The sequence below is a fragment of the Maniola jurtina genome, chromosome 15 (assembly GCF_905333055.1).
Source record: "Maniola jurtina chromosome 15, ilManJurt1.1, whole genome shotgun sequence".
Classification (NCBI taxonomy): Eukaryota; Metazoa; Arthropoda; class Insecta; order Lepidoptera; family Nymphalidae; genus Maniola; species Maniola jurtina.
In genome coordinates, this window is record NC_060043.1 from 1,680,788 (window position 1) to 1,708,702 (window position 27,915).

Sequence of the window (27,915 nt, forward strand, 5' to 3'; positions counted from 1 at the left end):
TTGCGCCTGCGCATTTGACTGATGGTTTACGCGACGTAAAATCTTATTGTGGAAATTCTGAAGTTTGTTGTTTTAGTGACAACTTATCCATAATTATTTATGAAAGCTTCGCGCTAATTACCATTTCAGGCGCGAGGCAGATTAATTCTGTAGCGGTCAGCCTGGATGCGTTCAGTCACTAACAGTTCGAGCGGTGTACGGTAGCCATCTTGGATTCGAACAAAGCTTCAGATGTGTAGTTTGTCTGTTTATCAATAATTTTTGTGCATTTCACTGTAAATAGTTTGTATGTTTAGGATATGTACGGAACGTTCGTCCACATGTGTAAATAGCTATGGCTGCGACAAGAAAGTTACAAGGTAATTGACAATGTTATCAGGTTAGAGATTGATTGACCCCAACCTATGTAGATACGTGTTCTAGAGTTCTATTGTCCGTTCGCTGAGACCTCGGCTACTCGGCTTGCACTGGTGGCGAGGTGATAATCGTATTGCATTTGAATGTTATTGAACAGTGGACGATATTCGTGAAACTTGACAGTGCGACAGCTCGCTACGTGCTTTCATAAGCAGGTCTTCTTTCACGGTTTTTATAACGTGATATTTCATGAATTTCTAAGGCGAACAGCGCTTGAATATGTATAATAACTTGCATAAACCGTGTTTAGTGCACATAATTGCGTGTTCGGTGGAAAACAACGTTCGTGAAACAGGTTTTTTGAGTGCATTTGTTCAGTGAATATGTTTGTTGCAGGTGAGATAGACAGGTGTTTAAAAAAAGTAACAGAAGGGGTGGAGACGTTCGAGGACATCTGGCAGAAGGTACACAATGCGACGAACAGTAATCAGAAAGAGAAATATGAGGCGGATCTCAAGAAGGAGATTAAAAAGCTTCAGAGGCTACGAGACCAGATCAAGTCATGGATCGCATCGGGCGAGATTAAGGATAAGAGTACACTTTTAGAATATAGGAAACTAATAGAAACGGTGAGTGTTTGCTATTTATTTACTATGTAAAAACTATTTCTATCATTTATTGTTTTTTGTAATTTAAATGATTATGTACTTAAAGCTGTGGCAATTAATGTTTATATGACATTTAATTTAGTTGTCTATATACTCAAAAGAAATCCAGATTAGATTAGGTAGTTTAATCGAGAGAAGGCTTTTGTCCAATTTTTCCACTTTTTTTTACCTCATTTTTATTAAGTACTTCTATTGCCATTTTATACATTCTTTGATTGTAGGCAAATCAGAATTGCATTTCGAATTTCTTTACTGAAACAATGGTATTGTTTACATTTCTATAATCTTGAAATCTGAGTTTAACATATTTAAGTGCTGTTAAAGGCTTGATGGTATGAATGCAATGTAATGAATGACCAAATGAAATGAAATTATAAAAAGGGTTAGGTGAAAGTCAAAATTTATTCGTTGAATTTTGAGGTTGAAATGACCTATTTATGTAAAATATTATATTTTTCATTGAGCTGTGGGCTTATTCCTTTTGTCTACTCTAAAACAGTCACCCTTTGCTGTACAATTCGAAAAGTCTGTCTGTCTATCCACCCTGGCCAGTGAATTTGTCTATTTTTTAGTAAGGGATAGATAGAAATACATGAAACATGTTTCTGAGTATACACCCTCAAGTGACTGCCCAGTGTTCGGCTTGGTGAGCACCAAGGGTGAATAAAAAGAATAAGCTCAAGTGTGCTGCAAGGCTAGTACACTGACAATCACAAATTCAAATTCAAATTATTTTTATTCAATTAAACTTTTAAAAGTGCTTTTGAATCACAATCTCCTCTTGGTTGGTTCTATTGGTTTTTGCAACAAGACTACCATAAATTGAAACAATCAATTGCAATCATAGCTATGTATTAATCACAACTATTGACCAAGCCATGTAGGCAGAAAAATAACTATTTTTGCCAATAAAACACTTAAACTACCAAAGTTCCAATAACACATTGGTTTGAGAAGAAAAAATAAATATTTATTATGTATATCAACGTATATTATAGGTGTAAAGTGAGAAAAATTACTGTTAGTCCAATCATCATCAAATTTTATTGTTATCAACTGATATTGACTACTGGATATAGGTATCTTGTAAGGACTTCTACACACCACTGTTTGCCCCGCCACCATCCAATGGCTTCCTGTGACTCGTTTGACAGTAGCCTTAGTATAATAGGGTATCTTATGATTAAGCTATGATTTCTACCCAACACCCTTATCTTTAACTCAAAGTCATTTATTCAAAATAGATACCATTGCACACTTTTTTCTTGGTTGCCTCTCTTTGATGCTCTTGTAAAGTATTTGAATTGACTAGGTAAGTTTTGAATTTGAATGTAGTCTACATGCTAAGGTAGAACTTAAATTGAAGCATTTCTTGAAGTTACAATCACACATTAGATTTAACTGCAAATATCTAGAAGTACAGATAGGAACAAGATATTCAAATCCCTAACACTTAGTTGTCACTCTGTAGTATAATTTTTGTTTGAATAGAATACTCAGATTGGTCATGAATTGATTGACATCAAAATAGGCTAATGGGAATTCAGTGACTGGTGTTATTTTACTGTTAAGTGCTGCTCTATTTTTGGAGCAAGAAAAAGCTGTTTTGCATGGAAATATTCAATCTTTGTATGAAGACATTGACTATGGATGAGATAGTACGCAAAACTTAAAATTTGATTAAAAAAAAGGTAAAACAAACAACTAAGGTATTCATGTATTGAGAAGTTATCATCATTATCGACTGATAGATGCCCACTGCTGGACACAGGTCTCCTGTAGGAACTCCCTCATACCACAATCCCTCCAGCTGCCTGAATCCAGCAGTTCCCTTCTTTGCTCTGGTTCTCCTATGGATCTCCTCATTTCTGATGTAACACATAGAGAGCTCCAAGTATCTCCATCACCCACTGAGTGAATCCGAGCTTTCTTATGAAGCCCATACTTAGGGACTATGTCTCTGTCCCATATGAAAGTGATCAGTCCTAATTCTTATAGCTATATTAGAACTTTTCCACAATTCCTAATTGTTAAGACATAGTTTTTATATCCGTGCAGGGCAGTAGTATAACAGTAAGTGTTTCATAAATCATAAACCTTCATAACATACCTTAATATATAAAATGTTAAATGTGGAAATCCTTTACATCGCATCACATCCCACTTAACATCTCTATTGAAAAAGCCTTACTTTAATATCCACTAGCCGATGCCCGCGACTTCGTTCGCGTGGATGTAGGTTTTTAAAAATCCTGTGGGTACTCTTTAATTTTCCAGGATAAAAAGTAGCCTATGTGCTAATCCAAGATATTATCTATCTCCTTTCCAAATTTCAGCCAGCCAAATCCGTCTAGTAGTTTTGCGTGAAGGAGTAACAAACATACACACACACATACATACACACAAACTTTCCCCTGTATAATATTAGTGTGATTAGTATACTTAATGAAAAATATATTTTAAACACTTCAATAATAATAATCAATCAATAAATCATTTTTTTTATATTGTAAGTGATTAGCACCATTGCTAATTATATTATTTTCGTTAACATAAAGCTATTACTACGAGGGTTCCAAACGCGCCCTGGTCTGCGAAGAAGGCTAGTAAAACATTAAAAACATTTGGTAAAATGAGAAAGTTAATTTAGTCACACTATCTGTTAGAACTTAGGAGTTCGTATCTGCCTTATCTCTAGTTATTCATGATAAAGATTAGGCATGCATGCATACAAAGTTTATTTCCAAACTGACAATGTAAAAATGCATATTGCACTTCAATCCTGGACGGTTGCCAGATTATACAACTGGTCATAATAATTCACTGAAGTTATGTTACCTATGTCCTTGATCAGTTTGGTTGTTTTGGGCGTTGAGACACCTTGTAGTAAAATTTTATTATCATTTTACTATTCAGAAATTGTAAATACAATATTAAGGTACAACACTTACCTATGGAGTGGAATGGAGGCAAGGAGCAGTGGTGGTGTTATACTCGTAAATCAACTTAAACTCAGCTTTATTTACTTTGATATATGGTTGAAATTAATTTTTTTTAACAATATCTTTATTTGCCATCGGCTTTCTAGCCATAACCAAATTTTGGGTAAGTGTGAGTTTGAAATTTATGAGTTTAGGTGGCATTCCAGTAAATATCCTCCCCTTTCGTGTTGTAGATTATGGATTATGTTCATAACATACTCCAAAACAAAACATATAGAAGATTGGAAAGGCTTGCAGCATGCAGTAGCTGCCACTACTTAAGAAAACTTGTGCTGACTGAGTGACTGACTGACTGACTGATCTATCAATGCCTAAACCAATAGGGAGAGGAAACTTGTTTTAATGATAGGTTCCTTTTATTACATAAGCACTCACCTTTACAGATTTTTTTGAGTAATTGAAACATTTGTTTAAAACAATATAATTTATGCTGTTTATTAGTTATTTTGACTAAAATATACTCATATCAAGCTAAGGACAGCATATTTTAATTTGTCATAAACTTTTTTCTTTTTATTCCTTAATATTTCCTAATGAAGTTATTTAATGAAAAATTTCAAGTGATGTTATAAATAAAAGTTGTGCTAGCAGTAGTTAGAATTAAGATTTTGTAGTTAAAATTTACTAGTTTTAATTAGTTCATTAGGAATTCACAAATGCATTTAAAACTTGCCTCTGTATTTTCTGCAGTTAAAGTATTCTTATCATTTATTTATTGATCTTGTTATCAAAGCCATTGTTTTTGTTCTCATTATAAATATTATACGTAAATGATATTCACTTTTTGTTAATGAAAATAATGAATTTGACTGATACAAGATTTTCTACTACCTACATAAACAATTTTTGGTTTCTGTAAAAAACCATCGCCCCCCTTTTTTATAAGAAATAGCGAGCAAACGAGCAGGCGGGTCACCTAATATTAAGTGATTACCGCCGCCCATGAACATTTGCAGCAGCAGAGGTACCGCCGATGCGTTGCCGGCCTTTCAGGAACTTGTTAGGCCGCCCCTTGAATATCCCCATGATTCCCTTCCCTTTCCTTTGATGGCATTCGCTTACTTATTATCTCTTCTGACAGAGAGAGAGACAGAGGGGATAAGAGTTATGCCATAGAAAAAGGGATCTTTTGTAGGTTAATAATTTATATTAAGATGCAGTGCTGTGTTGCGAGCTGAAATGCATTTTATTGCGTCGTAACGAAGAGTCGCTATTTATTTGAACGTCTTGGGGTGAAATCTATATAGCGTACTTTGACTTTGCTTAGACTTAAGTTTCAGTTAAAACGAGACAGATTTACGCCAGGGGTATAACGCTGTCTCGTTTTAACAGTGACTTAAGTCTGAGCAAAGTCAAAGTGCGCTGTGTAGATCCCAGCCTTAGTGGAATGATTCTTCTGTACCTGAAAGTTGTATGTATGTATTCTGTGTAGCAGTAGGTAGGGTAGGCCATTTCACCATTTTTCCTTACGTGCATGCGACGGGTCTGCCCGCAAAATTCAAATTTAATTTGGTTTTTCGCAATTTGTAAACTAACACGACAAAGCAGACGAAAAACCAAATTAATTTTGAATTTCGCGGGCAGACCCGTCTCATGCACCTTAATGGGCATCCACAGGCAAAACTGATCTCAGAGGGGACCACCAGAGGTCCGCCCAATGTCAAATTAAAATCAACGTTGTACATTTTGTTTGTTAGCTTTGCTAAGAATTGTAGATATTTTTTTGATATTTTTTTTTAATTCTACAAAATATCGCAAAAGTAAAAATAAAATAATACATATATACACATAATACTCTACAACATTTGAGACCTCTATATATGAAGACGCATTTAGTTGGTCCGCTATGCACGTTTGTTATTGCCTTTGATCATCTCGGGTGCCCTTTACGCACATATCAAATAACCTATAAAATCTTTATTGCAACTGAAACGAATAATTAGATCTCAAAATAAGGCGTTTTTGCGTTTATGAACATATTTATGATCGCTTTCGAAACTATTAGCTAAATAACTGAAAACACTTAAACGTTCACGCCTATTCTCGCGTTGCGCACATGTAATTTTTAAAACTTATCAGCTTACCTCACTCGTCACACATTTTTTGACAACAGGCAACGTTCACCGCCTAATAGAGTGTTGCCACTACCAAAAAAATCACTCCGGCCGATTATTTTTATTCTGGAGGTATTAACAACAAATATTTTTTTCTATTACGCACGTGTTAAAATCGAGAGACAAATATATGTTAAAAGATATTGAATAAACGACAAGTACTTAATTCATATACATATTAACATGTAGGTTTATCTATTCTTTCACCAACAGTGCTTAACAATTCATTTCCAATAAACCCATTTTGTATTATTAACCCCCAACCCAAAAAGAGGGGTGTTATAAGTTTGACGTGTGTATCTGTGTGTCTATGGCATCGTAGCTCCTAAACGAATGAAGCGATTTTAATTTAGTTTTTTTTGTTTGAAAGGTGTCTTGATCGAGAGTGTTCCTAGCTATAATCTAAGAAAATCGGTTCAGCCGTTAGTTATCAGCTCTTTTCTAGTTTTCTTATAGTTTTTTTTTGTGTCGGGGGTTTTTTAAATTGAGTTATTTTTGACTTGTGTGAAAGGTCGTTTGCCCTTTTGTATGAAAAGTGAAATCGCGACTTTTTTCAAAAGTGATGCTACGCCTATTTTATAAACCTTACTTCGTTACCCTATTTCAACACAATAATATACAAGATTTATTTACGTATATTCCGATACAAGTAAATACGAGTAAGTGCTCGATACATTTGTTTCGATGCTGAGTACTTTTAGCATCGAATCAAAATTTCTGAACGCATCTGAGTGATCAAAATTCCAATCTCTCACTCGCACGTAAGGTCGTGCGCTTAGACAGAAAGTGATTTTTTCTGTCTACGTGGCACGCGCCGGCACCGCCAGCAGAGTGAGCCGCCATATTGTCAATATACAATATTGACTGCGTTTATGGTTTTGTGAGTGAGTGAGTGAATGGTTCTTATAACTAGCGACCTGCCCCGGTTTTGCACGGGAGAGGAACTATTCCACTATACGTTGTTTTCGGGTAACTTTTACTATTTACCGTGCCGTGATACCCTTCTAGTTAAGCCGTCTGTGTCCTATTCGGGAGGTCGGGGGTTCAATCCTAGGTACGCACCTTTAACTTTTCGTTTCCTTTAATATCACTTGCTTTAACCGTAAACGAAACCATCCTGAGAAGACCTCTCAGTAGTGCGCCGGCGATGGGTTGATAAAAAACAAAAATATTTATTTTGGTACAATATTTTTACATAGAATACATAGCAATTGGGACCATCCCAGTAAGTGCTTAGTATTGCTACTAGTACTTGTGGTAGGCGGCCCCGCCCTTCCATGACATCTCTTACAATTGAAAAAATAATTAGTTTCTAATAGTAGGCAAGTAATACACGATCTCACAATATAAGACTGTAAGGTTATTTTTAAAAACTGATTTAAATTGTCAGAAATGACATAAAATTATTAATTTATCTAATGAAGGTAGTTTAATAAAATCCATAATTGACTCATTCGATGTCGTACGATCTGTAGGTACATAGGAGGCCAACAAGAGTGAATGTGCATAAAACGGGTGTTTTGTTTTGAATGTCTTTATTTTAGTCTCCTTCCGAGATTCGGAGCAATCTATACATATAATAAAACTAGTGTTTCGCTCGGTGCGCGAGCTGCTAAAGCAGCTCGCGTGACGTGGTTAGGTTGAATTTATTTATTAGGATACACAATTCACCCCGAAAACCCCGTAAAACGACACCCATATCGATTTTTTTCTTAAAAAGTGCATGTCCGCCATCTTGGATTTCAAAATAAATGTCATCATCAAAATCAGCACTCTGGAAAACCCTGAAAACGACACCCATATTATTTTTTGTAAAAACGGGGTAGTAAAAGATAATAATTTAGTAGGGTGCGTGGGTGCGCGGACCACTAAAGTGGTCCGCGAGCATGCAGAGTAGACCTTCGGACCCTGATCATCTTTTGATAAGAAACTACTCTTCCATCTTTTATAGCCTCCGAGATAGACACCGACGAAGTTTGTACGGCGGCCATCTTGTTTTTTCAAAATTTTCCACGTTTTCTATTAATCGTTTACTACATTCTTCAAAGATTGTGAGTTTCAACGAAGTCGGTTGGAAAACAAAAGAGTTGCAAAAATCACGTCGGTCGCCATCTTGTTTTTCTGAAATGTCATAATTTTTCCCTACTCATATCACGCATTTAAACATATCTCCCATACATCAATATATCGTTTTCTGTCTCTTTCTAGGAGAATGAGACATTCAATATTCGCCATACATTTTCTATGGGGAAAAAAAATCCGCCATTTTGAATTTTTTTTCTATTCATCGAGTAGACCTTCGGACCCTGATCATCTCTTTATAAGAAACCATACTTCCATCTTTTATACCCTCCGAGCTGGACGCCGGCGAAATTTGTATGGCGGCCATTTTTTCTTCGCCATTTTGAATTTTTTTTCAGCTTTTTGGCAATTGGATGATGTCATGAATGACATTTGGTCGAGCACCCCCCACCTATCTTCAATACCTTGAGCGGACCCTCCACCCGTCTCCGACATCCTCGATCATCAGCTATTTCCAAATTTTTCCTCGATTTTTTTTTTGTTTTCTATACGAAACCATCAGTGAAAAAAAAATTTTTCATACAAAATTTTACAGGAGGAGTTTTTGGGGAAAATCTCGAAAATCTCCCCAAATGTGGCAACACTGTTTACATATTTCGATACTGCTGGTTGAGTCACACAATCGATTGATACATGTCGACTTTCCTAAATGTTGCCAACTGCCTCAAAAACGTGATCAAAATTTCGGAAAATTTGAAGAAAATACAAAATGGCCACCAACTTTTTTTGCAGACGCAAATTCGATAATTTTACAACTTTCTCATTAACAACAGGATATACCGCTCCCGATGACGTTTCAATCTCTCATCTCGCTCGCACCCACGCAAAATGATCGTCCCTGAAAAAAGACCATGTCAAAAATCACTTTTTCTTTGATGAATTCCAGTGTTGCCCGTCTCCGGCAACAAAAATACCCAAATGTCATTTGTACGAGCAAAACACATAATCGCTCATAATCGGATTTTGCACAAAGTCCTTATTTCGATTTTTTACAATTTCCCGAAAATCTTGAAATTTCCCTAAAAATGGGGTAATTTTTTCCAACCGAACTATACCTCGAGTCTATACGTACAACCGCTTCATAGAAACCGAAACGGTCTGACGTCGTCGACTGGGAGAAATTTTAATTTTAAAATTGCGATTTTTCGTACCTTTAACTTAACGGCCGCCATGACAGCCGCCATCTTGAATTTTTAAAAACCACTCCCGTTTTGTCAAAATACAGGATAATTGTGGGCGAAACACGAAAAAATAATTATCCTCGACTTCTCCGTCTTGGATCAGTGGCGCCGCGGTTAGGGATCGAAAAATGAAAATTTTGAAAACTCTCCAGCTCGGCCGCCATTTTGTTTTTCCAATTTTTTCTACCTTTTCTATTAACTGTTTTTTACTTTCCTAAATAGTTGCGAGTTTAAACGAAATCGGTTGGAAAACAACGGAGCTGCAAAAATCACGTCGGCCGCCATCTTGTTTTTCCGAAATGTCATAATTTTTCCCCAGAGGGTTCCCGAAACCGAACACAACTCCCCCACATCATTATATCATTTTCCGTCTCCTTCTAGGAGAACAATTATGTCAATGAGTCAGTGAGTCAGTCAGTGGTAATTGAGCTATATATAGTATAATTATTGTAGAAAAGTGGTGTCTGTACAATGGAAATATATAAAAAAAAAGTAGCAGGGGTTGTTATTATATCCATGTCGAACCCGAAATTGTAATTAATTTTTTTTTTGTCTGTTTGTCTGTTTGTCTGTGTGTTTGTGCACGCTAATATCAGAAACGGCTTATTCGATTTAGATACGGTTTTCACTAATATATTGTAGTAAGCTTCACTTAGCATTTAGTGTTTATTTCATGTCAATCGGTTCATAAATAAAAAAGTTATGTCAATTTAAAGAATCACGGCGCCTCGCGCCTGAGCGTCCGTGGCTATATAAAGCGCGAAAAGTCACTGTTCCACGCGAACGAAGTCGCGGGCACAGCTAGTTATGAATAATCTCGGTGTTTTGATCGTGGAACTGTATAATTAAGGGGCATAAGACGGTTCCGCCCGCGAAATTCAAATTTAATTTGGTTTTTAGCTATTTGTAAACTAATACGACAAGGTAGGCTTATGGCATTTTAATTGCGACAATGGCAGTATCATTCTCACAGGTTTATATAAAAATCTTTACTTGGAAGGGTATCAACTAATTCTCACAAATTAGTCGATACTAAAGCTAATTTCTTAAACTGGACCCTTTCAAGTAAAGATTTTTATATAAACATGTGAGGATGATACTGCCATTGCTTGTCGCAATTAAAATGCCATAAGCCTACGTTGTCGTATTAGTTTACAAATTGCGAAAAACCATATTAAATTTGAATTTCGCAGGCAGACCCGTCACATCCACCTTAAATGTTGTGATAGCAGTCTCACTAACTAATTAATTTATTTGCCATTATTAGTTTTTCTTTAGATTAAAACTCTCAAATAACCTCTACGTGTTGTGATTTGCATCTCTCGCGTAGGTTTTTGGGAGGACATTCCAATAATTCGTTAAATATTTCAACAATACCTGTTTTTTACCCGACTGTGGCAAAGCTAAAAGGAAGGGTTATGATTTTAGCAGTCTATGTATATGTATGTATGTATGTATGTTTGTATTCAAATTCTGTGTGTTCCACCGTAGTGTCTAAACTACTGGACCGATTTTGATGAATGAGGTGTCAATTGATTTGTTGTAAAGGTCCGGGTTTATTGATGTTACATCAAAAAAAGTAGAGGTCTCCAAAAGTTTGTATTGAGTGGGATGTCAAATGAAAGAGGAGGAAATTCTGAGCTCATTAATACAAATGTACAACAACATTGAAATATACCAAGCGACAGAAAAACAATTTTACTCAAATATTTCAGAGTTTATTAAGACGATCACAGTCGGGTTTTAGTTCCCAACTTTATCTTGTCAGAGTGTCGCCTTATATGACATAACAGTATGACTTTTTGTTTTCCAGCAAATGGAAAGGTTCAAAGTGGTAGAGCGCGAAACAAAAACCAAGGCATACTCCAAGGAAGGGCTGGGCGCGGCGCAGAAGCTGGACCCGGCGCAGAAGGAGCGCGAGGAGATGTCCTCGTGGCTCATATCTTCCATTGATGCACTTAACTTACAGGTAACACATATTTTGTATACAAGCAGGCGTTACTTTGCAGAAGTCCCTGATATACAAGGAACCAAAAGCTTAATCACACTATCACACTAATATTATAAAGGCGAAAGTTTGTATGTGTGTGAGTGTGTGTGTGTATGTTTGTTACTCCTTCACGCAAAAACTACTGAACGGATTTGGCTGAAATTCGGAATGGAGATAGATAATATCCTAGATTAGCACATAGGCTACCTTTTATCCCGGAACACTAAAGAGTTCCCACGGGATTTCGATAAACCTAAATCCACGCGGACGAAGTCGCGGGCGTCAGCTAGTATGCTATAATCTGCCAAACCAAAGAAATCTGTATGGTACAATATGCAGCATGCAACATGTCTAATTGCAAAGTAATACATAAGTAGACATTGCAAGGACTACATCTCCTGAAGATGCTCCGGTGTCGGGGCGAAATGTGGTGTTGGGATTTGTGTGGTGCTGTGTGGTGGTGGTGCGTGTGGCTTGCTTGGTGGCTGGCTTTTCCTGCATGTTTATCAGTGGGAGGGCGGGCGGTGCATGTCGTATGCTGCATGTTGCACCATACAGATTTCTTTGGTTTGGCGGATTATAGCAAATTAAGCTTTTGGTTCCTTGTATTTCTTGTATGATTGTATGGTGCGAGTCCAACAGGCCTCTTGGCTGATTTTTCATTATTCAAATCAAATCAAAATCATTTATTTGAAGTATCTTATAAGTAAGTACTTTTGATCGTCTAAATTGTTAGATTTGTAAGATGATATAGTGGTGATATTTATTTGTTTCACATTTCAGATTGATCTTTTTGAATCGGAAGTAGAGTCACTGTTAGTTGGTAAGAAAAAACGTCTTGACAAAGAGAAGCAGGATCGAATGGAGGAGCTCAAGCTAAAGCTGGAAAGGCACAGGTTTCACATCAAGAAGCTGGAGACTTTGCTGAGGATGCTTGACAACATGTCTGTAGAAGTTGAACAGGTTCCCTTTTTTCCACTACATTATTTTTTAATTTAAGAAACTCATGAACATTATCAAAGGTCTCGGCATAGATCTAAAGGAATGAATGCGCAGACGTCCCAGTGGCATGTTGTGACCTGTGACAGACGCACTGACCTCTACCACCTGCTATTGCTGGTCTATTGTTAGAGCAACTTAAATATCGGCATTTGCGCTAATAACAGCACTGAACGTTATATGAGCGTATTCTTATTCGTAACTAAATGTTTGGTGTGTCAACCAACGCGTGGACCTTTTGACATAAAATGTCAATTTTAATTCCCAAAGTGAGCCAGTCATTTTTATGGCTCCCTAGCCCATATCTAGCGTACTTGTATAATACTATGTCCATATCTGTTGGCTATCATACTATCACAGCATACCCGCATTGGTACGTCTTCGTATATGATGTCTTCTTTGAGCGATGTACGCATGCGCTAGTATAGCCAGTATTTTCGCTCATGCCTTTAGAATCTAGATCCATGCCGGTACCTACATAATATAAGACATTCCTTAGATTATTTCTATATCAGTCAATTCCGTCAATCACGATGAATGATTGATAGAGCAGAGAATTATCCAGATATTAACTGTCATGGAAACTTCAGTCATCACATTACATGGTTGGCTATACGTCAAAACTGACAGCAAAACCTATCCTCTAATGATCGTCTAATACTGATGATTATAAGTTAACATTTGTAATGATTGTTACAGTTCTACCACTTTTATAAGTTACGCTGATGTACCTGCGCAGAAATCTTATTTTTGAATGGCTTGAAAATATCTCGACCAATCATAGCGCGCGTCCGTCCGCTATTGGTTGTTTGTTGCCTATGCGCCATATTTTGTTCGCGCGAATTATGAGCGAGATAGCACGAGTCTTTTGTTCTTGTGTTTAAACTTTAACTTCAAGCAATAAGGTCTGTATTTCATTGGTGTACATTCTGGTTTAGTCGGCGTTAGGTTGCGCTTTCCTACGCAGACTAATTTTGCCGATGTGACTTATAAAAGTGGTAGTAGTAATGTCATTTATGTGAATGTCAGAAATTTTTTGATTCTCTGAACTTAACCTAAGATGGTAGCGGGCTAACTTGGAAAGGGTGTGGCAGTTTTTATTACACCCATATCCCTTATCGGTTTCTTCACGGCATCGTATCGGAACGCTAAATCGCTTGGCGGCACGGCTTTGCCGGTAGGGTGGTAGCTAGCCACGGCCGTAGCCTCTGAATTTAGAAATGACCACTATGCTAGGGAGGACGTCGAAATGTAAACACCAACATTACATTATAGTTTATTTATTAAAATTCCAGATAAAAAGAATAAAAGAAGATGTGGAGTACTACATAGTGTCGTCACTAGAACCCGGCTACGAAGAGAACGAATATATCTATGAAGACATCAACGGTTTGGACGAGATAGAGCTGAGTGGAGTCGGCCTGCCTTCCTCCGCAACCACAGACAGCAACAACAGCAATGACTCGCCCGGCTCACCCACTAGCATACTATCAGGTGACTTTAATGGTTCGCTAGTTCCGATATATATCAATCCATACTAATATCCATTCTTACTAACTAATATTATAAACTAACTCATCCCTGCGACTTCGTTCTGGGAATTCGCGGAAAATTGTGCGAACTCTTGGATTTTCCGGGATAAAAAGCAGCCTATGTGTTAATCCGGGGTATAATCTATCTCAATTTTAAATTTTAGCCAAATCCGTCAAGTAGTTTTTGTGTGAAAACTATAACAAATATGCACATACAGACAAACTTTCGTCTTTATAATATTAGTGTGATGCTAAAGTGTATCTGTCAGTCAGCTTTTAAAATGTTATTTTAAGTAATTTAAGTTGGCACATCTATTGTATTCTTTTTTGTTCTAATTAAATAAATAACTAAATGGTTTTAATATTTTTGGTAAAAAAAAAAAAACATTTTTCATTTTCATTTCCTTTTCATTCCAGGAACAAGTCCAATCACCTCCCCAGGATTAGACGCTCTCAATCACACGGCAGACTCCATAGACATAGAGAAGAAGAAGAAAGAAGACCTTACGGCGAAAGTAAGTTCCATCTCACCACTGTCACCAATATACTTATATGTCACACTTTTTATAACCGATTGGAACAGTTGCTTGTTACTTTAAAAAGTAATAAAAGTTGGTAACAATCATTACAATGCCAACTAAGATATTGCGTCAAAACTCTGCAGTGCTGTACCCTGCAGTGCCTGGAGTACGTGCCAGAACTCTGCAGTGTGCGTCAGTACCCTGGAGTATGTTTCCAGTACCCTGCAGTGTGCGTCAGTACCCTGAAGTGTGCGTCAGTACCCTGGAGTGTGCGTCAGTACCCTGCAGTGTGCGTCAGTTATCCTGTAGCTGGTGTGTGATTGGTTGCAGCCGGTGAAGCCGCTAGCGTTGCGAGCGTCGTGCGTCAGCAGCAGCCCCGCCACCGTCAGCAGCAGCTCCTTCCCGCTCGGCCTCAGCCTCAGCTCGCAGCTCAACCTGAACCACTCGCACTCCAACCCGCAGAGCAACAGGTCAGTGTCCCGCTTACCCACTACACGTCATACGCCGCTGTGTCCTGCGCAACTGCGTATCAGCACGAATCCAAGAAATCATAAAATGACACCCGTATCAATTCTTGAAGCAAACCTTTAGACGTTATGTGCTTGAATTCCCGGTAAAATGAGCAAAAATCCACTGCTGGGGAGATACATATTCTCTCACTATCTGTTCCCTTTGTCCTCGTTCCCTTTATGCTCTGGTCGGCACTGTTTACAAAGAGGTCGCCAACACGGTGAACAGTGAACACTCTACTTCCTCAAAGTTAACGTATGAAGAGATTTGCTTCCTCATTTTTAATTCGAACCGCTAGGATATGGAACACCCTTCCAGTATCAGTTTTCTCCATCAATTTTTATATGGGTACCTTCCAGTCGAGAGTGAATTGGTATCTTCTAGGCAAGCTCGCTCCATCTTAGGCTGCATCATCACTTGCCAGCAGGGCTGATTGTAGCAAAGCGCTAGTCTATAAATTAAAAAAAAGAACCCTTCTTTGCTGGTCATTGGATATACTCTGGCTGCCATTGTTCACATAGACAGAGATGAAAATACTGGGTGTTGTGATTCTTAGAGTCCGTTCTCAGTAGTGGGCCGGCGATGGGTTGCTGATGATAAAAGATGAGTGTTGGTAATGATGGTGTTGTTTCCGCAGTATAAACAACACGGGCGCGTCTGGTACGTCTACTCCCATCAAACAGCCCGCACCGCCCTCGCCACACCTGACCAGGCCTAGCGGTGAGTACAAAAAAATAACAATGATACTCATTCAGAGCGTAACCAAATTTTAGAGTATTCGCATCGTTTTATTACCAATGTAATAAGAATAGGACAGACAAACTTAATTTAATTTAGAACTGTCAAAAGCTCGTGAATTTATTTAGGTGTCGCGCTTTCGTTCGCGTGGATATAGGTTTTCAAAAATTTTCTGGGAACTCTTTGATTTCCCGTATAAAAAGTAGCCTATGTGTCAATTCATGGTATAATCTACCTTCATTCTGAATTTCAGCCAAATCCGTCCATTAGTTTTTGGGTGAAAGAGTAACAAACATACGTACACATACATACACGCAAACTATCGCCTTTATAATATTAGCGTATGATATTCAATGCCTAGAACAGTCACCAATCACCAAGTCGGAGAAAAATTGCAATTTCCACTAAGTGTGACTAATAAGTTATATTAGTGTGTATGTTACAAATGCAATTCTTCCGTTCTATAAATCGATTAGTCACACTTCCACGTTTATCAATACAGAATTAGCAATTTGATAGGATATATAATATATTACATATACAAAACGTTATTTTCTGTTATCAGTTATCACTCTCTTGGTAATCATACGTTGTTCTGTTTACACAACAAGTACGCTTATCAAACAATGAATGGTACAATTGTCCCGGCTTACGATTAACTTGCATTGGCAGACCGCCAGTTTTCATACAACAAATCTCACTTACCTTCAAACGAATAACAACCTTGTGTTTACAAAAATAGAGATTAATTCCGTTTAATTTAAAACAGTTAAACGTTCACGTTGCAAAGAATAAATTGGCGCTAACCCAACACGATGACACAGCCACTTCGTTCAGTCGTCAAACCTTATCTGAGTCAAACTCAAACTCGATCTGTGCCTGGAAAATATTAAAAAAAAAAATAACAAAAGAATGCTTTCCCGCGCAAATGTCGGATAAATATGGACGATGGTAAAATCGATTTTTCGGTGTGCATGTTTTGTTTTTTTTTTATTCGCCGCGGCTGTGAGGTGTACTGCGTAGTTTCTATGTGATTCTATGTGAAGTTCAATGCCGATTATGTAATTTTGTTTTTTTTGTTTGTTTGTTTGTGTGTGTGCTAGTGTGAGGGATAGGAATGTGTAAGTAAGTGTGTGTGTAAGTTTATTATTTATTTAGTGAGGTTGGGAAAGGTTGGCCTTAGGTCATGTATTTGGCATGTAAATATAGGTAAATGTAAACGTCATATCTTTTGAATTACTTTTGCGCTTTCTCTAGGGCAAGCACCGGATGTCGGATTGTAATATATAAATGTAACTGGGCATCTATGCATTTTACCCAATATTAATGTGTTAGCCAATCAGAGGCGATTGCGATCATGACATTGTAGGTTAGGTTTGACGTCAATTTAATGTTGCAAAAACTATGTTGCATGTTATAAAAAAATAAAGTATAGTTTTTGTTGTTAATATGGTGATTTGGATAGTACTTATTTGTTTGTAAATATTTTTTTTTTAATTTTCTAGTATTTCTGTAAATGCTTTATTTATTAAAAGTGAAACTATTTATTGTAAGGACTAACTACTATTTAAAAAGTTTTATAAGAATTTCTATCTCTGACCTAAGCGCTATTTGTTTTGTTTATCATTTATCACTACTTTTTTTTAAACTTAACTCATTTATTTAAAGAGTGCAAGTTATAAATTGTTATTTGTCAAAAAAACCCATATAACTTTTGACATAACGGTAACTTATCGGCAGATTAATTATTATTATTTTCGTCCGTTACTTTAGAATGGTGATTTCTTAAGCTTCGTAATTTGTATCATGGTTTTTGAAGTATAAATGATAATGAGAAATATCATTTTTCATGTTAACTGTAACTTTTTAATTTTGAACAACTTATTTTATAAAATTCTGGAAACAGACGTCCGTCCACTGCTGGACATGATCTCTTTTAGGGACTTCCACGCGCCACGGTCTTGCGCCGCATGATTCCAGCGGCTCCCTGCCACTGTTCGATGTCGAAAAATTAATTTTCTGTTACTTTTAAGTTATCGCAAAATAAATAAATATGAAAACAATAAATTGCGGTAACATAGGTATTATTTTACAAGCGACCTCTATCGCGTAGGCGTAGCAAGTAGGAGGAACACCATCTGTTACCTACTCGGTGTCATTGACCTCTCTACTAGTATTGACGGAGTACTATTAGTCACCCTACTGTTTCGCTATATTTAGACACGTGTGATTTGTTTTTACTCTTATAAAACATTACAATGTTTGCTTCCATTGATGTCTGATACAATTTTAGTTAGCAGTAAGTATGTAGTTATTTATCTTTGTGTTACTGCTTTATTGCTTTCTAGGACTCCGTACCCGTTACCCTTGTTACCAAGCCTCCGTTGTCCGTCCGTCTGTTTGTCAGCGGGCTGTATCTCGTAAACCGTAATAGGTAGAGAGGAGTTAAAATGTGTGTTTCTATTGCCGCTATAACAACAAATACTAAAAATTTCAAAATGGCCGCCATGAAAATAAAAAAATATGTTTTTCTTATCCTATCCATTCTTGTCACACCACGCATCCATTTCAACATTCACATTTCGGTCTTTCCCTTTCCTTTTATCGCCCTACATTCGGAGCCATAAAACTAATCTCTCAAAAGCTACTAATTAATTATCCATATTATGTTAAAGTTATGAAATCGTATCAACACAGTGATCGGACGACCTTGCGTCCTTAGTCGGCGTCAAACCTCGTCAGTTCAATGTCAATGTCACCCGCGCGGATTCGCGTTGTTGCTAAAAATACGTTGCACGTGGATGTGTGAATAAATCTAAATAGTAATTTAGAATTTTAGACCAGTGTTACAGGATATTTTCGTGAATAATTTGGGCTAGCGTATGCGACCTTAATGCTAAATGTTCGCTAATTTTATCTACTATTCTATTCTATCCGAATTCAATGTCAAAGCATGAAGTACGCGCGTTTGATGTACGACGCTTACTTCACATCAAACTTGACTAAGTATAATTATACCATTTCACTGACGCTGGCCATACATGATGAAGTTTACCGTCAAGTGTGCATGACATCATGCACACTGATAGTCAAACACCGTCAAGTTTACTGGACGCAGCTTCCAAGTCCGTTGCTAACTTGACGATAAATTTGAACTCGTGAGGCAGGGTGCGGATTGTGGAAGGTTGACATTTGACATAAAAGTCCAGGACCTGTCACCCTCCCATATGAATGTATACCTAATTAAGGTGGATTGGGTGCTACGAATACCCACTTGAAGCAACTACCTACTTATCGCTGTTCCAATTTGACTAACAAATTAGAGGGAGAAATCAAATTTGTCTATCTCTAGCTCTCGCTCGGTCGTCGAAGTGGGATAGTGGATGAGTAGGTATTTGCGTCAAATATGTGTTAAGAGTGCAGTGGGATGGATAAGATCCATAGTATTGTATAGACTCATGCTCTCCCGTAACCCGCAGCCTACGCCACGTTTCAGTCAAGCGGTACCTCCAATACCAATCGCTTGAGGTGCGACGTCGTGTTTGCGTTACGACGTCGCACCGCAAGTATTATGGGAAGGCCCTTAGTAAGGGTGTATTCTGTGTGGGCGCAGAAGTAGTGGAGAATGGTCCGGTCCCGAGTGCGGCGCTGGGCGCGCACGCGCTGGCGCCGCACCTGCCTCCGCCCGCGCTCTCGCTGCTCTCCAGCCACGCGCTGCAGCCCGCGCCCGTGAGTGCTCAGCTTTACGTGACCTTTGTTCCCTTTAGACCACATCTCCGCTCTGCTGCAGTGGCCAGGCGCGCTCAGCGAGGACGTTTCGAGTGTGGGCGCAGAAGTAGTGGAAAATGGTCCGGTCCCGCACCTGCCGCCGCCCGCGCTCGCGCTGCTCTCCAACCACGCGCTGCAACCCGCGCCCGTGAGTGCTCAGCTTTACACGGCTTTTGTTGCCTTCAGACCACATCTCAGCTCCGTTCCAGTGACAAGGCACCCTTAACGAGGGTTTTTCTGTGGGTACACAAGTAGTGAAACGTCCGGTTCCGAGCGAGGCGCTGGGTACACATGCCTTGCAGCCTATGTCCGTGGGTTCTCAGCTTTACATGAACTACACACGTAAATAAACCGTAGGCCTTTCACTCAGGTGTCAGGTAGGATTGCTTGATTTCTTTGCAGTACTAAAGTTGGATGGTATATGGTCATATAAATGCATATGAGCTCAGTAAAGATCGGTAGGTTTAATGCGGTCGACTTACAATGTTGACGCCAACAGGGGTTTTTTTTTCATTTATTAGGTTTACTAGGATGCCTACTATTCAAATTAGCAAGCTTTTATCAAACGTCCAAACGCTCGTTTCATAAGAGAACTTGTATAAAATACATAGATGTGACATACTTTTCTAGTTAAATGCCAAGAATTTCAGAAAATTAATATTTCTTAAGAAATCATTTATTTTTGTCATCTCAATTGCGATTTGATAAATGCGCAAGTTTTGCGATAGATGAATTTAAACTTGATTCATTCCAAATCAGACGTCAAAAAGCGTGTCGGCGACGTCAATCGCGCCGAGCCTCGTCAACACGACGTCGGTCGCGAGCGTCGTCAGCGCCAGCATCGCCAGCATCGCGGCCACGCTGTCCGACGCGCCCTCACCGCTCACGGTCAACGGGCCCACGCACGCGCCGCACGCGGCACACACGACACACACGCCACACACGCCGCACACGCCACAACACATCGTCAACAAGTAAGTGCAATGTAACGAGCGGTACTTCATGTAGATTTTAATTCAATGTATGAAACTGCCTTCCCTTCCAAGTTAGCCCGCTTCCATCTAAGACTGCATCATTACTTACTACCAGGTGAGATCGCTGGGACAGAGTAAAAAATCGTCATTCGCCGATACCTCTTTTAATATTGATCAACTTGATCGCAATCCTTTGTTGCTCAAATTGTTGTTTTTAATCATGCGCTGACACGTCTTATCGGAATCAGTCCCACAGTGTCCGTAATAGTTTGTCTCTGTCACACAGTGGTAGAGTAAGCGAAACGCCGAGTACGCCATCGCTTAATACACTAAACACACTCAACTCGAGCGCGTCGAGCGTTAGCTCTGCGAGCGTGGCGAGCGGGGTGGCGGCCTCGCTCAAAAGCATGGCGCAGGAAGCCGTGCAGCGCGCGGGGCTCGACCACCATCACACGCAGGTATGCACCGTCTCTCTCGCATATTGGCATAATGAGCGAGACGCTGAGCACTCCGTCCGCGTCACCATGAATGTATAGTAAAGGTGGATCGAGTTCTCCCTTCAAGCGAATGCTTATCCCTATTCCAATTGAGCGAGGGTAGAAGCAGGCGTTACTTTACAGAAGTCCATGACATATAAGGAACTATAAGCTGAATTCAGTATAATCCGTCAAAACAGACAAATTTGTATGGTGCAACATGCAGCAAGCGACATGCACCACCCGCCCTCCCACTGCTAAACGTGCAGGAAAAGTATGCATCCAAGCAAGCAATACACCGCCACACCACACAAATCATCTAAAACACTATTTACGTTCAGTGACACGGAAGCATCTTCAGGAAAAATAGACTATAAAGTCTAACTTCAGTAATTGCAATTTTGCTTGCAATCGCATTCTGCGCGCAACTGCCACACAGATTTGTCTGTTTTGACGGATTATATCGAACTATATGGTGCCTGCGAATTCGTCCGCGTAGATTCAGGGTTTTTTAAATCCTGTGGGAACTCTTTAATTTTCCGGGTTAAAAAGTAGCATATGTCCGTCCCCGGGATGTAAGCTGACCCTGTACCAAATTTCATCAAAATCTGTTAAACTGTTGGGCCGTGAAAAGCTAGCAAACAGACAGATAGACAGACACACTTTCGCATATTTATGATATGTATTAAGCCCTTATATACGTATATTTTTAATACTTGACATATATCCCTTAACGATTACTTCCTCAAAGTCTAATTGCTTGTAAATATTACAGGATTGCTTTGAATATTGCAGGAAGACGAGGAAAAGAACGACGCTGTGTTACGGCTACAAGCCGGCTTCACGGTCGGCGGCGCCATCGGCAGCGCGAGGCGCGGCGCGGCGGTGTCGCACGCGAACATACCACCGATACTGGGAGTTGCGCCGCTAGGGCCTCTACCTTTGAATAACGTGAGTATTTGCGCATTAAAGCCCAAATTGGAGTCGCCTTGCTCTTCAAGTTTGTCATTAAATGTTCCAAAAAGTTGGCCATGTTATTTTCTATTGTTTTTGCTTCTCCAAAAACTGGGCCATGTTATTTTCTCCAAATGGTCATGTATGTTTTAGAAATTGGCCATGCTGTTCTGAATATTGGTCCTATTATGTTCTATAAATTGGTCATGTTAAGTTCCAGAAAGTTGGCTGGCGTTGTCACTGTTCTAAAAATCAGTCATGCATATTGGTTTGGAGGCAAGGTCGGTCGGCATATTGTAAAAAAATCTGCTTTGTTCTTCAAGTTGACTGTTTTATGTTCCAGAAAGTTGGCCTTGCTATCTTCTAAATATTGGTCATGCTATTTTTACAAATTGGCTATGCTACTCTAGGAAGTTGGCCATGCTTTTCTCAATATAAATCATGCTATGTTCTACGAATTAGCCATGCTATGTTCTTAAAAGTTGGCCATGGTATGGTTCTACAAAGCCATGATGTTTCAGAACTTGACCATGCTATTTTCTCAAAATTGGTCATGCTGATCTACATTGCCCATGCTGCGCTCTATATATTGGTCATGCTAGGGTATGTTCTACAAATTGGCCATGACTTATTCTACAAATTAGCTGTGAGCAATACTACCATTTGAAGCCTATACTATTTTAAGTGATTAATTGTTAAATTGGTTTTTTTTTTTTTTCAATTGAAACAGGACCACCAAGTGCAATTCCAGATGATGGAGGCCGCGTTCTACCACATGCCACACCCTTCCGACTCGGAGCGCACGAGGGTCTACCTACCCAGGAACATTTGCCAGACACCCGTCTACTACAATCAGGTAACTAACCAACTTTCAGCTTTCGGGACCGTCGTGTACGCTTGTTGTTTTATTTTTGTTCCACCACATGCAATATCAGAATTATTAATGTGTGCGTATTCTCTATGAGTGATATTAGATGAAAATAAAAAAAAAATTTACTAACCAAAAGACAACTTTGTCAATTTTTTCCTTGTCCAGTGGTCCAAATCTACATGAGGATTACCTAATATCTTGTTTTGGGTATCTATCTAATTCGCAATGTAACGTTTACAATAATGGACGCTCGGTTCACTAGATGTTTATTTCGTTAGCGAATCACACCTCAGCGACGTGGTTTTTCATATAAAGAACACGGGAGTGGATCATGTTCTGTTTGAAGACGGCATTCGCGAGTTCAGTTAAAATTGTTCACCCGTGCTGGGAAAATGTATGTCTTGTATTATGTTGGTATGTCGTAATTTTAAATGAGATAGGCGTCCGAAAGGTTTTGTACGATGTTTACCTTCACCGTTAAATAAAGGCTATCACTGCTTTTGTTGACCCTAGTTGTTGGTAAAACAACCTGTATACTGTCCGAGTTTCTTGCTGGTTCTTCTCGGTAGGAAAGGCATTCCGAACCAGTGGTAAATGCTTTTGACGATTCAAAAGAACTTGTAAAAAGTCTAATAATTGAATAAAAATATTTTGATTTTTTTTTGAATTTTGTATGTCTTAGTTAAAAATCTTTTCCTCAGGTGCTGTTACCCCACTCAGACTCGGTGGAGTTTTTCCAGCGGCTGTCGACGGAGACATTATTCTTCGTATTCTACTACATGGAGGGGACGAAGGCGCAGTACCTAGCTGCTAAAGCGCTGAAAAAGCAGAGTTGGCGCTTCCACACAAAGTACATGATGTGGTTCCAGAGGCACGAGGAGCCTAAGGTTATCAATGAGGAGTATGAACAGGTATATTACATTTTTGTAGCAGTGCTCACTACTAGACGCGTGCACTGATTTTAAAGATTTTTGGACCTATAGAACTGCGTGAGCTACTAAATATATTAAACTAATGAAAAAACAATATGCTACCTATTAGATACATGAAAGTCTATGAATTACAGCAAGTGGGGTGTCATTGAATAGGGCTTTTTAAATCATGTTTATTATTTAGGTTCCCTACATCATTTTTATGTTAAAGTACTATTTAGCATTTATGAGGCTTCAAAGTTTGGATTTGATCTCATTCCCTCGTGGCATAGAAATCTAAATGTGTTGACCAATTTTAAGGATTCATATTTCACGCACCACTAGATTTGTCTTAATCTTGCGAATGTCACTTTCGCCTGGGTTTACTACGGCGTACAATTCATTTTATATTTTCAAACTGGAAATGTTTTGTCATAAATATGTCTTTTAACACTTAGCACAAAATATGTAAATGTTACCCAAACAAATTGTCAACTTGCCAAGTGTAAAATGAATAGTTATGATATTATTATTATTTATTCATGATCTTCACATTGACTTTTAGTGGTGTTATTTGGGTTTGTTTTGTTGTGACAAAATGATTATTCGTTGTTTCAGGGCACGTACATATACTTTGACTATGAGAAGTGGGGCCAGCGGAAAAAGGAGGGCTTCACATTTGAGTACAAGTACTTAGAGGATCGCGACTTGAACTGAGCGCGCCGCGACCGAAGCCCCCCCGCCCGACCCGCGCCCCTCCGCTGCCCCCGGCCGGGGCCCCGAAGCTCCGAGGACCGAAGGACCTGCGAAGGCGCCACGAAATTGTGAAATTTCTCCGTCATTCCGTTACCGAGTATTAATTTATAATATTCGCGACCGGTTCGTCCGATCTCTGTGATGATTGATGAACCGACGCCACAATCGCGAGTGACCAAAGTGAAAGTGAAAAGAAAAAAAAGTGAAAGTGAAAAGTGAAAACCAAAAATGAAAAAGTATAAAACTTACAAGTGCTCAACGGTTTCCACCTGTCGGTGTGAAGACTCAGTGCGCGGCAGCCGACCGGAGCCACCGGACCTTTTGTATGATAGTTTCACTCTTCTGGCAGTTTGTTTTTATTGTTGTAAAAGTAAACGTAAGTAACGAATTTGTAAAACGAACGATGATGCGAAAGATATCATGTGATGCAATAAGTATAGTGCGGCCGTGACCGTCGAACCATTGTGATATCGTTATAGGCACCCGGAGCGCGCTCGGATGAGCATTGTGACCCGTAAAGTACCCCCAAAGGCGCTTAGATGATTAGACAAGTTAATGGGATGTGATCGGTGACAAAAATCGCATATTTGCAATGTATGAAGCTCATATTGCTACTAGACCCATCACATTTATATAAAACGTGGTTGTGGGGTTATTGTATGTGCTATGAAAGTTGATTAAACTCAAAATATTTTATGACATGTCAAGATAATATGGTTTAGAAAACATAACCTACTGACGAAAATGCAAGAAACTCAGCAGTAACTCTTTTCAAAGGGCAAAATGTTACAATAGCTATGTCATTGTAACAAATCATATTATCTTATGGTTTAGTCAATTATTTATCATCAAAAGTATAGTGAGCAAGGCCTAAACTATATGTATAGCGCATATGCCTTTTCCAACTTTCATAGCGCATACCATAATATTTTATTGGACTTTTTTAATATCTCTGTTATGTATTAAAAAGTATAGTATATTAGTAAAGTACAGTATAGTAGATCATATTCAACTTAAATGATGTTCTTTAAATTGGAGAATCTCATTTTAATAAGACTTGAATTTCAAAGAGGGTAAAAGGCTTGTTTGAATAAACCAACATGCTATAAATGACATGTATACTTTTAAATCATTTGACTTAATTATTGCAATCAAAATAATTCACTGAATTAAGGCACTAAATGAAATACTTTAATTTAAAAAAAAAATAGTACCCTTAATATATTACTGGTGAGTTTAGTTTTAATTTCATTCATTAAAATCTACCTATTATAAAACACAAAAATTATGTCTAAGTCCATTATGGATTTTAATACCATCCAACTGATGTGTCTTAAACCGGTTTCATTAGAAAGGCAATAATGCGAAGATGGTTTTAGACCACTAAAACAACAATTTTTTAGCATAATGCTGTCCATGTTATTTGAAGTTGGGGCTGTTCTATAATATTGTTAGTAATCTAGTGATTTGGCATCCCACCTTTTTCTAATGGCAGCTTCTTTAAACTTCTCATAAACTACCTTAGGTACAATGGGATATTTTAAAATTATGAATTGAAATATATTTTTACCTATTTTTATTAATATTTATTTAATCATATTTTATAAATATAATTTTACTTACACATGACTCATATAATATACCAAATTTTCTTCTTCCATATAGAACCCTATAATCAGATTTAAAAAAGTCTGTGGCTGCAAAAGCCAACAGCAGATAGATGTATTGAAAAAAAAAAGTAAGTTCCCTATATTTTACTAAGCTTTTTATGTAAGAGCAAAGTAGTTTATTAGAACCATTACTAAGTATATATATATTTATAAATTTTATATTATAATATAAGAGTCCAATAAATTTTATGCTAGTCATAGTATTTCAATGAGGCAGATTAGATTTATCGCTGGGTACAAAATGTATTGTCAAAATATATTCAGTTTTTGGATATATTCCTGTACGCAGTGTTCCGGTCACAAATGTTTAAAAAATCTGAGAGCGCTTTGGGAGAATTGTTTTTTAATCTTGATTATAGCTACTGGATTAGTTTGGAATAACTTTAAGTACTGACTTGGCGGGTACTAGGAAACTATAATCAGACATTAAAGTTTTATATGGAATCAATAAGTTTATGTATAAAATATTGGTTGATTTAATAAATTAAACAAGTACAAAATTTTCAAAGTCAATAAAAAAAAACTGGTCAGGTGCGAGTCTGACTCGCACACAAAGGGTTCTGTACCATCATACAAGAAATTACACTTTTTAATTATTTTTTCAGATTTTTGACTTGCCGAATAATACATGTCTCAATACTTCCAAGAATCCAGGCTGATTGAATATAGAAACACCTGGTTTCTATATTGTTTTTAAATAAATAGTATAAAACAGTCTCCACCTGTATGTCTGTGTATTCACTTATGGCTTCCCTAAACTTAGTAAATTACTATACGGTTTGATCACCACTTGGGCCTGCACAAACAAGGGACTATTGTCTGCGGAGGACAAAAGTTGGGCCTGCACAAACAAAAGTCCTCCACAGACAGGACCTGATCTTTCTTCTTCAGTGTTTCGCCATACCATAATATAAAGAGATACAAGTAGTCCAACACCTTTGATTCATGCTAAATGACAACCACAACTGCTTTGCAACATAGGCCCCTTACTATGCCCATTCCAATTAAGGTTCCATAAAGGTCCATTTGGATTGCCCCTTTGTCTTGCACTTACTTAACTACTCAGCAGTAAAATGTGAAGCCTCAATCAGGTCAATTGGTTGCAAAAAGTACAATGCTTAGATTTAGAAAGACATGTTAGAAAATCAAACTGAAAAATCTTCAGGCATTTTTGGTTAATTGTATTCCTAGTACAAGTCAGTCAGAGCTAACCATAGCTAGGGATCTCCAAGGATGTGTTTTAATTTACTTTTTCACCTCCGATATATAGTATATTTATTAGTACATAAAAGAACTGTGTATCAACATTTAGTGCATTTAAATTGAACAAAATTTGATATGGGATTAAAAAAGTTATACAAGCGTGCATATAATCACTGCCAAATGTGTTTATTTATATTGTGTATTGGAAAAGTAAAATAGGACTGCTTGGAAAACGTACTTATTTATTTTTGTGATATTGTTGTCCGAGTGCTGGTGGGATATTTTAAAATCTGCGAAATTGTAATATAGACTTTATTTTTATTGATGAGAAACATGTACACAGTTTGTTTAGAATCAGTTATGTAATGAAGTGCAATAATTGTAATCTAAATGTTACATTTTATTCCTATTTCCATTTTAACCTAAATGTATTAAAAATATGTAAAGTGGGATACTATCTTATTAAAATCCAGCTGCGCGTGGTGGCTAATATTTTATTATTATACCCACAAACGCGCGCAAACTGACGCTTGGTCACTAAGAGTACCTATTCGTGATTTTTTTATTAAAAATAATACAGATTAATAAATAAAAAAAAATATAAAAAAGAAGATAATGAAAAAATATTTTTGACATTT

At 38.0% G+C, this 27,915-nt stretch overlaps 1 protein-coding gene across 5 annotated transcripts; it reads left to right on the forward strand.

Moving 5' to 3' along the window:
• Positions 1–27,082, forward strand: LOC123872406 (CCR4-NOT transcription complex subunit 3). 5 transcript variants are annotated; one of them, XM_045916665.1, is made up of 16 exons: positions 1–359; positions 754–986; positions 11,218–11,373; positions 12,178–12,357; positions 13,689–13,899; positions 14,343–14,440; positions 14,777–14,916; positions 15,594–15,676; positions 19,308–19,330; positions 19,364–19,423; positions 20,222–20,436; positions 20,723–20,894; positions 21,708–21,863; positions 22,597–22,722; positions 23,439–23,648; positions 24,267–27,082. In XM_045916665.1, exons 1-16 carry the CDS (start codon positions 335–337, stop codon positions 24,363–24,365), a joined length of 2,187 nt encoding a protein of 728 aa, XP_045772621.1. In that variant the 5' UTR covers positions 1–334; the 3' UTR covers positions 24,366–27,082. The 5 variants fall into 5 exon arrangements, with proteins under 5 accessions (XP_045772621.1, XP_045772620.1, XP_045772618.1 ...); XM_045916664.1 differs by having other exon boundaries at positions 19,308–19,423; XM_045916662.1 differs by lacking the exons at positions 19,308–19,330; positions 19,364–19,423 and adding an exon at positions 19,462–19,610.
• Positions 27,083–27,915: the final 833 nt, after the last annotated feature.

Coding starts and splice junctions, on each gene's coding strand:
- LOC123872406 (XM_045916662.1), top strand. CDS start 335: ATGGCTGCGACAAGAAAGTTACAAG. Junction 13,900..14,342: donor ACTATCAGGTGACTTTAATG/GTTCGCTAGTTC, acceptor TTTTCATTCCAG/GAACAAGTCCAATCACCTCC. Junction 20,437..20,722: donor CCACAACACATCGTCAACAA/GTAAGTGCAATG, acceptor TCTGTCACACAG/TGGTAGAGTAAGCGAAACGC.